General features: G+C 43.5%; 1 protein-coding gene across 1 annotated transcript in view; it reads right to left on the bottom strand.

Annotated features, from left to right (window-relative positions):
• The window catches only part of znf827 (zinc finger protein 827), a 64,016-nt gene that overhangs the window by 15,741 nt on the left and 33,459 nt on the right, over positions 1-14,816 (bottom strand). The window contains exons 6-8 of the mRNA XM_068588613.1: positions 6,098-6,337; positions 3,308-3,362; positions 3,073-3,173 (exon numbers count right to left, since the gene is read on the bottom strand). Coding sequence (XP_068444714.1) covers positions 3,073-3,173; positions 3,308-3,362; positions 6,098-6,337 — 396 coding nt within the window. The remainder of the gene's footprint in view (positions 1-3,072; positions 3,174-3,307; positions 3,363-6,097; positions 6,338-14,816) is intronic.

Genomic DNA, 14,816 nt, shown 5'->3' with positions numbered 1-14,816 from the left:
CTCTCTACATGCAAACTGGTGAATGTATATTATGTTATGTGCCTTTGTTTGTTAACTTGTATGTGCATTTAGTTTGATTCAGAAACTTGCCTAATGCATTTTCTTATTTTTTCCCATGGACTGTAGCGAGTATGCTGACATATGCAAAGTATCCGATATACATGCAAACTGTTGGAAAGTAAAAAAGCACACAAAATAAGGGCAGTGCACTACCTCCAGGCATCTTTTTTTTGTCTCCATATGCTATATAGTTTCTATATTTGTTCTATACCTCCTGTTATTAATTCATATTTCTCTATTCGTCTGTACTATTGCGGTCCAACAACTAACTTTCTCTACATAATAATAATAATAATAATAATAATACAGGTTCATCTCACTTTTGTAAGTTAGGTAGTATATATAAAAAAAGAGTTATGTATAATGTGTCAAACATGATCACGTTATTGCATTTTTCACATTATCTTCATTTGGAATAAAAGGCCCATATCATTCAGTATCATTCTAAGAAATACGAAATATGTTCTGAGGGGAATAATTCAGTTGTCATAACTTGGGATTACTTCTGTCAACTCAACTTTGAGGAGGTACATCACGTTCAAACTACTTTGAGCTAAGTAATGACTTCACATTATCTTCCGCCAAGTTAATTCTCGGAAATGTAGTATCTAAGATATAAGCATTGGGCTGCAGGCCATGTCATATTGAATGAGCGGAGTCCGCTGCGGCATGGAGATCGGGTTTAACTAGAGATTAAATCAATAGTTGATTAATCAATGAATCATTTAAGTTGCTTAATGTCTGGAATGGAGTCAGCTTCTTCAAGGTGAATATTTGCTGCTTTCAGTTTCATATACTTTTAAAATATTTAAGTCCTTCCTACTGCAGGTTTGCGACTCAAAAATTACAAGTAGTTCTAGGAAAAGCAGTATTTGGCTGTATGTAAATAATCAGCAAAAACGGTGTGTACTGCAACTTCGACAGACAGTCACAGACTTCCTGACCTCCTGCATTAGCTGAAACCTAACTCTCACAATGACAGCAACCTGATATCTGACTTTACCGGGCTGATCACATCTTTCTCAACCCAATGTTCTCAACTCATTGTCTGTGTGGCTTATTCGGAGAATCCGAGGCCTTCTTATGGGGGGCTTACAGCCAGAGCTCAGCACATAAAAGCATTAACTTGTCCTGACTCACAAGTGAGACCAGAGGACGGCCTGGTCACACAGGTGATGAGAAGCTGCATGGCGAGGGCTTGAGGCCCCGACCCGGCAAACACACTGATGATTAAGCCAGTTAAGGTGTGGTTTGAGCCTTGAAGTGGTTAGTGGCTTAATTAGTGAGTCTAGAGCAAGAGAGAGGGACACAAACAAGAAATGAGGGATTGTGCTAAACCCAAAAGTGAAGCGAGAAGACAGAAACTTTCCTGCTTTAATAGGCTTGCTTTGATGTGCAGGTTTTTTGTAATCAGAAATACTGTGGAATTGTAGTGCCACTTATGTCACCGATTGATATGCTGTCCACAAAATGTTCTCACTATCCATGACAATAATAAGGACATTTAAATATGTAGTTTTTTCCCCTTTACACTGTCAAATACTTTACAAAACTATCTCCAGTAAAGCGTGAAGTTTCATGACAAATCACAAAAACAGCCAATTGTGGCCCATCTCTCACAAATCCTTTTACAACCAGTAATTGTATGTACTAGTAATAGTCAAATAGACTGAGAAAAACCTGAGAATCTCTTAATCTCTTAAAAGGGTGATGGCGTGAGCTCACAGGAAAAGGACAGTAAAGTCTCTCAAACACTGAACAGAAAATACGTTCGATTGAACAGGTCTGCCTACCTTCAGCTGCAACTAGAAACGCTTACCAATACATGGAGCAGGGGTTGGTGAAAATGAAGACAAAAGAAAAAGAGCGGGCATAGAGAAAGACACACATGAGGGGGAGAAAAGAGTAAAACAGAACGACTGTAAAACAGGGAGCAGCAGCGGCTGGATGTGAAGCTTAAACACACAAGGGAAAGAGGAGGTGGTCGGGGCGAATTAACTTTCAGGACACTCTTGACACCCAGAAGCCAATCAGATTTTCATTAACTGGCAGAGGGACAGGCAAAGCTGGCACAAGCTAATTAACCTCTGGATCTCTCACTGCCAAAGGAACATGGAGGGAAGTTCTGGGATGCCAGGGAAGAGGAGAGGAGAGGGAGACGGGGGATGCCCTGGGCAGAGGCCCTCGGCTCGGGGAAATGCGTGAGAGTGCAGTAAGGCCGGACGGAGCTCTAAATATGAAACGGGGAGAGGGGGGGGTCTGCCGGAGAGGAAGGTGAGATCTTGTGAGAGTTGGAGGTGGTTAATTGAGATGTGTCCTTGTGGCTGTACACTCAGATTTAAAAGGCGTCTTCATGTATAGTTTGATGTCGAGTAACTCAGCAGGCTACAAAGCTGTGAGTGTGTGTGTGCGCGTGAGGGTGTTTGCAAATGCATGCACATGTATGCACATGTATAATGAGCATCTGCGCCAATTAACTTATTTCTACAAGCAACAGAACAGTGAGAATAACTTGAAGACTTGGAGTCTTTGAAGATACTGTAGTATGAATGACCTGTTTTGACCAGCTGCAGATCATTTGTTTGAATATTATTTCCGATAAGGGCATAGTAATGTTATACAACAAGCATAAAGACATCAGGGCTGTAACTAACAACTATTTTCATTATGGTTTAATATGCACATTCTCGTCTTAAATAATTGTTTGTTGAAAGATGCCATTCACAACTTAGTCGAGGATAATGCCTTTAGTTTGCCTGTTTTGTCTGACTAATAGTCCTAAACCCCAAAAAGAAAACTTTTCCAGTCACATATGACAACAAAAAAAGCAAATATTCACTGAATCCAATAGGTCTTCATGTTTGCTTAAAACATTTTCAAAACACTTAAATAGATGTTGCAACTTATTGGTTAAATCAGCTTATTGTTGCAGCTCTAAAAGACACGACATGAGCAAAGAAAATGTCCACAGCCTGCTATAAACGGTGTGTGTGTGTTTTACATGTGTCTTACCATGGAATAGTGCCCTTGTAGAAGAGCTGGGTTCTGCGGGGGAGGAGCTCTTGGAGCGCGAGTTAAAGGGTGATTGTCTGAAGCACTCGTCCAGGAACGGACTGAAACGTGATGCATAATACCGACAGTTAACATGGCTACTAAATCAAACACATATTCAAACTACATTGCAAAAAATGCAGGATATTATAATATTGTTATCATGAGACGAAGACAGAGGGAACTATTGACTCACCTGTTTATTCCCACCATGTTACTGTCTTTGTGGTTGTTGGCTTTGCTGACTTTTTCTGGAGAGAAAAAACAAGAAACCAAAACATATTAAACAATATTATCTATACAGTATATGTATATTTTACCATTTATATTCATTTAATACACTATTTATTTAAATCAGACCTCATGGTAGACCTTTACACAGACATGTTACTGAAGTTCCATAGTTATGTCACATGCAATCATGCAAACTATCTGCAGATGAACATCGTTGGAGTTGCCATAAAAAGCTTGAAAGTAGACCTTGACGTACGAAGCTAGTTGTTTTAGATTTTTATTTCAAGCCCCAGTGCATCAAACAGATGTTTAGATGCCTCTATAAATTACTCTCTGTGAATATATGGATACCAAAAATAGCTTTCCCTAACATTGTCCATCAAAAACCAGAGAAACAAACACTATATCCTCCTGATTTCTTTAGGCTTAACTCGGCTGGTAAAGCACAGGTTGGCCGTGCCAGCAGGGGTGCACTAGCCATCTGGAGTAGTGGGTGTCTCTCTGGTGGACCTGCCGACCTGCGAGCCAAAAGTTAGCCCAACAACACACATACAAGAAGATTTTTTTCCTTTTTTTTTTTTTATCAGCATGGCTGTTCAGATAAGACGACCCAGATGGCACATAAGTGTGTTTGAGTACGGTTGCTCTTGTGTGGTTGAGGCTTTTTTGATTAATTGCGTTACTGTACAATGTGAAGATCTACAGAATAGACTTTTGGACCCATAGGAAAAGTTTGTTGAAAGCTATTCGTCAGTGCAAAAATATTCAAATATGTCACGGTGCTACTTTTGGAGGAATAAATGCCATACCGTGCGTCTAACTGGTGATTACCAAACCAACCTGTGTCTGACCTGCAATGCAGCATTTTTTCCCTCCCTCACACATTAGCACCCGATCTCGCTGTGTGGTTTGTCTCGTGAATTTTTCCCCAACTTCTAAAAACTCAAAAAGGTTCTTTTTTATTCTTTGACATAGCAACGCGCTACTCAGAATAATTACAGTACAGCGTCAGAACAATGTGATAGATCAACCCTGCTAAATGAGACATCCACTGACTCTTATTGTATTTAACACAAGTGTAATAATTTCTCCTGATATTACATTAACACTAATATTAAGAGTCAAAATCAATAATTGCTTGTGTTTTAGAAAAGGCCTGGATGCTTTGAGACAACTTAAAAGGGGTTGGCGTTGTTTACACCTCAGATCACACCTGTTCTAGGGTCGTGATTACTCATTATGCCAATTCTGTTCACGGGCAAGGCAACTGTAGGTTAAACGGCGGGCATCCAAGTCCACTTCCGTACGCCAGAGATCCACAGTGCCGTTTCTGAGTAAATCCACTGAATACTGTATTTGCAACACAGCAGCCATCTCTAGTTGCTCGCAGTGACTGAGTCTTGAATACAAAAGGTTTTTAAAGAGGTTTCTAAGTGGTAATAAAGTGAGAATGTAAAATCAGCGAATGCCATTACGTGACCGGCTGATGTGAGCATACACACTCAGGGTTTTCCAGTATCAAGCCGTTCGGACCACTATACATAACGCCTGAGCGCCGAGCCATATGTGTGAGTTTCAAGGCGATGCATTGAAGTGAATTTCAAAGCTGCAACCATCTCAGTGTTCAGAGCGACCTTGCTACTGATGTGTCTCTGAGGTCCTACTGCTCTGGGTAATTCATATTGATTGCTCATTGTGTGACAGCAGCCCACTCTGTTCCAGTCCTCCTCACATTCAAACCCACTACCAAGGAGGGGGGGGGTGATCGTCGCCGTTGCCAGGCGAGCGATGCCCCGGCCTCCCTGGGTGGGCATACTGTGTAGTACCCCTCGCTGCCCTTTCTACCCTCCTTATCCTGGGCTTCGCCCCCCCCCACCCTCCCCTCCCACTACAACCCAACCACCACCCTCTAAACACCCCACTCCCGTCACACTGCTCGCCAAGGACAGAGGTCTCTTTCCACGTTGCCATGGAAATGCCGCACGGGAGAAATGTAAAGGGAGGGGAGGAGGGAGGGGAAGTGCAGGGGGAGAGCGTGTGCAGCCAAGTGTGCTTGAGCCGGCATGTCTGAAAACGAGTCAAGGGAGAGGGAGAGGGGGAGAGAGAGAGAGAAAGAATGAGAGAAAGGAGGAGAGGGAGGAGGGAAGAGGGGGCATTTGTGCAGACACCACTCCCCATGGGGCCTCGTGCGAGTGTGTAAAAGGTGTGCATGCAAGACTGTGTGGGAAAGAAAGACTGCCAATGTGTGAATTTGTGAATAGGTGTGAGAGCAAGAAGAGGATTTTTTTCTTCTTTTTTTTTACAGAAGTTGTTTCTCCTTATGGCATTTAGAGACAGGATAAAGCTGGGGTCACAGCCCAGGACTACACACCTGACCCACCACACACACAACTGCACCTTTCCCCTGGGGAGGGGGTGTCCACCTCAAAGCTCTGTCTTAATCTAGCAATACAAACAGCCGTCTGCTGCTTCAATGTCACTTTCATGGCCATACAGGTAAAAAAAAAAAAGAAAGAAAAAAAAGCCGGATGTCATTTTATGTCCTATAACCGGGCCTTAACAACAGAGCCACCAGAGGATGGCAATGGAAACATGTAGGTTTTATGATCGCATAACCTGTTCAAGGTTTATACTGTGGTGCTGCAGGGAAAAAGAAGACGTGTTGCTGTTCATGCGTGTGTGTGTTTTGTATCTACTGACTCACATGTGAACAGTGTGTGTCTGACGGCGCACATGTCTGCAAGGAACTTACCCGACAATTTGAACAATAGTTCTGAGGCCATTTTGACCGATATGTCCTGGGAGAACAGGTCTTTCTGGGGGCGGGCCAACGTCTCTAGAAGGTTACTCATTGGCTCAGTCTTCTCACTTGCCCTTAAAGTGCTGAAGGCCCGCAGGTGAGAGGCAGGTCGGGTGAGTTCAGCGGGGGGTGGGTCCACCTCCATGGGCTCTGCCTTTACTTTCACCCTCTGGTAGTGATCTTTGTTGTTCTCTGCAGCAGATGGAGAGAAAGAGGAATAACTGGTTAGACTTGATTTATGTTAGAGTTTGTATGCGGATGATTTGATATATTTTTGTTGTTGTTCAACACAGCTCTGTTCACTTCAGTTCAGTCTTATAGTATAACAGCAATAATAGCAAAGTTGTCTTCAAGAATTCAGGGTAACAAAGATATATATAAATATAAAGTATTCCCTTAAAGTGAGTTAAATGTAAGATTTTCACTTGAAATACATTACTTTAACACTGTGGTATTGGTACTTAAGTGAAAAATCTGAGTACTTCATCTACAACTGGAAATTGTTAATACCCAAAATTCACACATCACACACACACACACCAGCAAAAAAAGGTTCTACAATCAGCAACACAACACCTTCTATTGTTTAGAGGGGGAGGGGAGAGGCGGGACCATCAGAAAGGTCGAAGAATCAAAGCAAGAATAAATAAAACAAAATAAAACACTTTACTTTCATCCAAATACAAGCACTGTACAAAACACATCCAGCAGAAATGTTTTAAAATATTGCATAGATGGAATTAAAACTCAAAGAGGAAAATCCAAATAACAGCCAAAACATTGCAGCTAAAGCCAAGCTGAGCCGGTTAGCATCTAGCTGTGTAATTATTAGGGCAGGAGAGCACCGGGAGGTCACACAGCTTCACGGGAGAGGCTCCAGCAGCTCATGTAGGTTCACTGAAGCAAACAGCAAAGACTCCAAAACTTTAAATATAACCAAGAAGCAATTAATCCATGTTTATAATAACTAAAGGTGTTGTATAGAAGAGTCTCTGATTGATAAAAGCTTTTCTGCTCATGAACAATGAACTGAAAGGTGAAAACAGCGGTTGACCCACTCCTCATACAAAGAGGTGAGGCGAAGTGAACATCCTAAAAATAGGCCAGATGGCATCTGTTAGGAATGTCCGATTGCAGAATCAAAACACAGTCTCTCCTCTCTCTACGGATATCAAACAAAAGACTAGCGGTCGCCATAAAAAAAGTCATGGAAACAATCCAAAGGAAACTGTGATGCAAGCTTTGTTTTCTTCATGAAGAGCTATACTGTCAGAAAGTTGTTCTCTAATAGCCTCTGTGGCTAAATGTAATTTATTAAATGTATGCCTATTTTAGGCCACAGTAAGTATACACTGGGCAGCTGTATGATTTAGAATAAATCAATCAATACATCCTTGACTGGTTCATCCATTAGCATCAGTACATCCAAGGCATCTGATCTTTGACTGTAGGGATGGCAGGAGACAGTGTCTCCGTGTGGCGACAAGGAAGAGCAAGACAAAGCAGTGGGGTTGATACACTGCTGCTGACATGGCGACTCAGCACGATTATGGGATATATGAATTTGGCATGGCATCGGGAGCAGTGGGAGGGGCAAGGGGGAAGGCTACAAGAGCTGGAGAAAGAGTCGGGAGGGAGGGAGAGACAAGACAGTGACCCTGCGCTGACCCTGCCACCCCTCCCCTCGCATTCTCCACTCATCTGCAGAACGAGGCCAGTGTGAGACACCGAGACCGGACCTGCGGTACATTGTGCGCATGTCTTGCAGAGTATCAACTGAATGAGTATACGTGTATGCTACTGTGTTTGTGGGTGAATTAAAGTGTAAACTCCCCGCATGCCGCCTCCCTGAGGTCCAGGTGTAGCCAGCATGTGGGGGACACTGACAACCATCAGCCTCACTAATCCCTTAATCAGGTGGCCAGGGTTGGCCAAGAGTAACCTAGGAGAGGCTGATGGAGGGGCGGAGGAGGAGAGAGACGGGAGGGAGGTGGAGTGAGAGGGTGGGGCGGGAAGGGGGTGGAGGGGGCGCTCTGTAAGGGTCAACAAAGGGACACGCGAGCTTCCATCATTGGATCACCACCCTAACGACGAGATGCTGAGTGGACTGCTGAGCTGCAAAAACACAGTTGCACACAAAAACACATCCCCGCACTAACAGACACCATATGTACTTGAGCTCTCAGCGCTGGGACAAACATGCTTACGACCCAAAGAGCCATTACAGAGAGGTCACGTGATACCGTGTGTTTCTCTATCTCTGACACAACATTGAAAGCATAACATCACAGCAGGCCAGTTCAGAAGTCTACCTGTCACACAATACAAATGTGGCCTTATTCCCACACTGATAATAGCTGTGGCTTTTTGGTCAGGGTCATGACCTAATGTTCTGAAGCCATAAAAAGCTGCCCTCAGTCTGCCTGAATCCAGCTTGTGTGTGTCTGTAAGTGGGAGCGAGTGCGTGTGTGTGTGTGTGTGTGTGTACGTCTGTGAGAGTATGTGTCATCCCCTCTGGTGCAGAAGTCTCTTCTGTGAAACACCAGCTGCCATTAGGCCACAGAATCGGGTCTAAAAGAGTGCGTGTGTGTGTGTGTGTGTGTCTGTTTAGACAAAAGTGTCTGTTCCCTCCTTCACTAAAAAAATCATAGCTTTCCTCTTTAAAATATACCAGTCAAAAAACTATGAATAGTTTCTAGAACAATGGGAAATAAATGGGGTGAAACTGCAGGCTATTAAGTTATGTGTGTGTGGGTTTTATACACGTTTATAATAGTTGTTCCACCACTGAAAACATGGTGGTTTGTATTATAATTAAAATAAAAAAAACACGATACGAGACCTGCTTTGTGGTAATAATTTAAAACTATTAGAAATCAAGGAAACTGACTTTTTATTTAAGTATTATTTTTAGCCGAGTTTGGCTGACTGTCCTCTTGTCTGATCATTACAGAAGGACAACATGGTCCAATGTGACTTTTAGTGGAACAATTATATCCCTTTGTTCTTAAAAAAAAGGTTAAGCAATTGAAAGGTGAAACTTTTAAGTAACAGGTGCAACAACTAAGTATATATGAACACATCTTTTGTTTGTTTGTCTTAAAATTCACATCACTGCTCAAACGAATGCACACGGTTCCTCTACATGAAGCACTGCGTGTGATAATGACAAACTAATAAACTGTCGGATTGCAAGTCTGTCTGGATTAGGTGGGTTTGAGTGTGTCCAAATGTAACGGAAGCTTTTTTCAGCTTCATTTGGTTTGTAATGGCAACCAAATTGCACTGTGTGTGAATGTGTGCCAAGTTACTTTAAATGCACTATACATACCTTGCTCCCTTCTGAAGCAGCACCACTCAAGATTTGAGTCAGAATGAAAGTGATCGGGGTTTGTGCGATGTTCTGTTTTTAGTGATCAACTTTGACCTCTGGTGTCTACTTGAATCTGCGTGAACGTGACAGCCTCTTTCGCTGACAATATACAGTAGGAAGGCACAGACCCCTGGACACATTGGTTACTACACAAAAAAAAGTCAGACACCATTAGTGACTTAATGCTCGCAAAGTCAATTTATTGCACCACTTTGATGCATCGATGGCACAGGAACAAAAAAACGCAGACAGACAGGCAGTGAGGGAGACAGACAGACAGACAGACAGGAGGAAGAGGCGAGAAGGAAGGGTAAAGAAAGAGGAAAAATTGTCAAACCGTGCCAGAAAAAGAACACCAGAGGGTAAGAGAGGAAACAAGAAAGTGGGATGAGAGAGAAGAGCTGGGGGAGGACAGAAGGATGAGGAATGGCTAGAGCCTAAATGACAACCTCTCCACCTCTCCCCCCTCCCGTTATCTTAGTCTACCCTTCTCCCTGCTCTGTTATTCCACATCTCTCTATCCCTGGCCCTCTCTCTCTCTCTCTCTGTCTCTCTTTCTCCCTCTCTCAATCTCTCTATTCTCCTGCTCTCTAGCCGACCTGCTCAGACAGGGGTGAAGAGTTCATGCGCTTCAAAGGCTGCAGTGTGGAGACTGCATGTCATGTGGGAGCCACAGCAGCCTTGCCTGCAGACTTCACAGACAGCTGCTGCTACAATTGATCCTCGACCAGCTAGCTCTCAGTAGTTCAGCCTTCCAACGTTCACAAACTGCGGCTACATCTGACTCTAGAGCGGCACGCTTGATAAGCAGCCCACGAGGAACCAGAAATGGTCGTTATTAAAGTGGTCCGAAACAAAAAAAAACCCAAAACATTTGGCACTAGCTCGAGCAGATCCAAGGCAAGTGATGCTTCCTCATATATTGTCAAGACAAAAAGACGACAAGTGATGTGCCCCGGTCATTCTGTCAATCACTACCTACCCAAGAAAGCAAACACCTACTCCAAGGGCCAAAAAGAATTAACTCTGCATTTCTGTAAATAGAACTACAGGCAATGATAAGTAGTCGGAGAGACAGAAAGAAAGAGGTGGAGGTAAGAGAGAGGAGGGGGGAGGGGGGGGGAGTAGGAGAGGTCAGCGAGCGGCCACACCGAGGGGGCATGATGAGGACACCGTAGAGCTCCACCGAGTAATACTGTAATGCCAGTGTTGTGAATTAGAACGGTGAACTGCTTACAGTCTGTGGTGTTGAGCCATATTAAGTCAATAGTCAATCCTTTAATGTGAGGTTGAAGATGAAGTTGCTTGGTAGTGTTTTCTCCTGAAAGCCAGAGAAAGTGAGGCTTTTGTTATCATCTTTATCGTTTCTGTTTTATTTGATTACAAATATAATAGTTTTCTTTGTCACATGGCAGCTGTGGACCAGTATAACCTGGGCTATGATACATCTTCCTAACTTCCTCCAACTATACTTAACTCCCATAAGCTGTAGAGAATATGGACGTAGGCTCAGCTAATTTAAAAACGGGTAAAGAGATGGATAGTTGGTGAAGCTGAAGCGGGCACAAGAAACCCAGCACAGGAGGCAGCTAGCGACGAGGTGGCAATCGCCCGGCAGCCAGTTTAAAGGGGTGAATTAAAAATATTTGCCACCTGTGCAGTCGCCATAAATACCTATAGGGACAAAAAATGTTTTTGTCAGGAAAAAAAAATCCAGTATTTGGCACTTGTGCGTTGGCTTCTTTTTATAGCAAAGAAAGTTTCTGCTAGTTTAGAACGAGTAGTGCAAAGTCAGTAGGAGTATTGATATGACGCTCAGTACAAACAAGGTAGTGTACGGCGTTGGTGAAGTTGACTGTTTGAATCTCATAAATTGAATAGCTGTGAAACAAAAGACCATCTTCATTTTCAGTGCACCATAATAATTTAGTCATTCAATCATAAATTGCAAAGGATGCGAGTGGTGCAAAGAAGCAGAAATAATAAAAATTAATAATGCATTATAACATTAAATGCATTCTACAACCAGTGGATACAAAGAAAAAACACAGGCAACAATGTCAATATGTCTGTCTGCGTCTGTCATCCTAAACTGATTGTAGACTTTATTAAGAATACCTTCCACTTTGTTCAACTAAATCCTTATAGCTACCCTGAAGCCAGCGGGAGATGGACAATGTGTGTTTTATCTGTAACAATTGCCGCATCAAACAGCAGCAGAGACATGATCCAACGCGGTTACGTTGAGGAAATCATGCAAGACTAACTAGGGTGTTTTATCTGCGGAAAAAAAAAAGTGTTTTATAGCTGAATTAAAACATGGCACGTTTTAATTCAAGAGTAAGCTGAACAAACCTCCCACAAAACTCTTGATGGACACGTGTAACCGTCAGATTTATCCCGTCGACAGTGACGGTAGCCACATTGTAGGCTGACGACGTGTGGCGCGTCAGTCAGCTGTGGCGCCTACAGTAGGAGGCAATCAAGTGAAATATTTTGGGGGGAAGCCAGGTGCAGTTTGATTACAACCAGTGTTAATTAATTCTCAATCAATCAGCTTTGGCCACTGCTGCAAGAACTGCCAAAGCTCCTGAAAATCATCACCCACTTTCCTGCTTCTTGCTGCGTTTAGGTAATTGCTCCGACGCACAGACAAAAAAAAGACAAATTCCATTTTCTTAAGAAAACCACAGGGATGAACTATCACAAGGAGCTGATGGATCAAACCAGGGTTTAACACCTGTTTATTAAACCCACATTTTAATGGTAACCAGAAAAAGAAGGTCCATGTTGAGGTTTTCTATAACAATCAACAAGAAGAACTTCATGTGCTACACATTTGTAGCCGTCGGTGTGGTTTGAGGTTTTTCTGCTCCTTTGTGGTCAAAAATGTCCAAATGCAACTTTTATTAGGAAGGTAACGAGCACTGCAGAGGGGAGAGGGCCTTTAAAATGTCTTCAGAGATGGAAGGCCTGTTCCTACGGAATGAGTTAAGCAAGTACAAAGTGTGATTTCACACCTATCGTGAGGGTGGCTGGATGGTGAGTGGGTGGCACGGCTGTTACCCACACGAAGCCAGTCTGCCAGGGCAGCACCTAGGGCCCTGTACCCCCCTTCCCCCTCCCTTCCTGTGACGCCATGTTCCCCTTGCCCTGCAACACCAGTGCCCATCTGCTAGGACACGTTAGCCTCTGGCGCCAGGGACTATTTAGCCTGGCGTAATTAGCCCCCAGACACCAGCAGCCTGGTTTTAAACAGATGTGGGGGAGGTAGCGCTTGCAAGGCGACTCAACACGACCAACCAATGTTTGATAAGGAAGAGAGGAAAGGAGGGGGGGGGAGAAGAAGTGACCTAGTTAAAGGGATGATGCAACTCATGTTACAGCACAATGGGCAGTAATGATGACAACCCTACTTGCTCGGACTGTCCAATGCCGTGGTCGAGGAGGGATGAGCAGCGGAAATCTAATTAGGCTGTGTCCATTTGCAACAATGAGGAAATAGGCCCTTTTTGACAGAGAAAAGGTGGTTTTTGGAACAAGGAAACTGCTTAGTCTAAACTCCCCAATGTGATTTCCCTATTCAAGTATCCTTACTGGGCTATTGTCCTCTGGGGCTGACCTTTAACAGGGGACAGAAAGAGGTTACAGTGTAGATGCCCTTGAACCCCACGACCGTAATCACACGTGACTGTAACGGCATTGACCTTTCCCTGTCTCTCTCCTCGCCATCTTTTCTCCTTCCCTTCCCCCCAGGGTCATTTGAGGGTCCAGACTCTTGTCAAGGCTGTCACTCTAGACAGCCCTCTCCATCTACCGCCCCCGCTGTTGCCATGGCAATGGACGGCACTGCGCTCCGAGGACTGTGTGAGGGGGCAGAGGGAGCCAGCGGACAGATGAACGCTGCAGCATCTTTCCCTAACCTAGGTCAACCTTGCAGAGCTAGTGTAAGTGATGGGTGGGGATAAACGCTGGCCATGCTGCTTGAGAACCAAACACACTGGCAGGGTAGCATCAGTGCAGGTTTGGAAATGGCAAAAATGATGGGAGAGGAACAGCGATGAAACAAAGAACATAGGTGGAGGCAGTACACTGGAGGAATTACATCCTGCCCACATCGTTCTCTCAGCTTCTTTCTCTGATTTAACACAAAGGCCAGCATACTAAATCAGTTTTTATTGTTGTTGTTTTAAAGTAGTAATCATGTCATCTCTGTCTTCCTCAAATACACGCACAAAAAGCACACGCACACACACACACAGACACAGGGAAACGTGACCTGGGGGCAGGCAGTAGAGCAGCACACGTGTAGTACCACAGAGCTTCCAGCCAACATGACTCACTCCGAACACTAGTCAACCCAGAGAGAACAATAGCAACCGGTGTGTGAGGTGTCTGTCAAGCACGCATACACTGGCACAGGATGAAGAGCCGCAGATGGAGTAACGCCCCACTGCGCCACCATCAGACCACCATTTGCTTTGTGCTTTTAAACACTGTGCATATTTGCACATTCCTAGCTTACTTTTTCTTCCAATGTTGAAATGGGTCTGTATTGTTTTTCTAAAGGAAAAGTAGTTCAGAACAATGCATTTAGTATTGAAATTAATTGTTAAATCAGGAAGAAAAAAAAAAAAAAAGTACATACTGACTGATAGATACACTCCAGCAGCCCACGGAGGACAAACCTGTCTATAATACACTTCAACTGGACCTGGCATTCAGTAGTGATTGTGGATGTAGGCTATAATAAGAAGCGGCTTTAAAGTTTATCTAGCAGTGAAACACAGTGTGTAGTAATTGAAAAATAACAGGTAAACAACACAAGTGCAGCAGCAGCACTGTTGCAAGTGCTACAAAATAAAGAACTAGGCTTGAGTCCCTGCCTGAGGACTTGTTACTGACATTCATGCATGGCTCAAACCAAAAGCTGTAAAAGGGCTAAATCATGCTGCATTGATGATGACAGAGTGGTGCACACAGGTTGAAAGTGTTTAACTACCTCTCATGGAACAAGGGTTGAGTTTTAAGTTTTAAGCGAGCAGGAAGATCTTATGCCATTTGACAGCACGGTTTAGAAGACAAAACCGTTGCACAAAACAAAGTAGAATTGATCCTCAATGCACTGATTATTGTTCACGATAACTTGAAATAAACTACTGTACTGGTACTGTAAATAGAAAATGAAGGGTTACCAAAATATCATCACAGAGGATACAAAGACATTCTCAGCCACCATCTAGAGCAGAGGCCTCAGAGAAACAAAGACAAATTCACCACTTGTGTGTTTTTACCGCA

The sequence above is a fragment of the Clinocottus analis genome, unplaced genomic scaffold, assembly GCF_023055335.1.
Source record: "Clinocottus analis isolate CAN_PGR_092001 unplaced genomic scaffold, fCliAna1.0.p SCAF_22, whole genome shotgun sequence".
Classification (NCBI taxonomy): domain Eukaryota; kingdom Metazoa; phylum Chordata; class Actinopteri; order Perciformes; family Cottidae; genus Clinocottus; species Clinocottus analis.
Note: the sequence above shows the minus strand (reverse complement) of the source record. Positions and strands in the feature narration are given on the sequence as shown.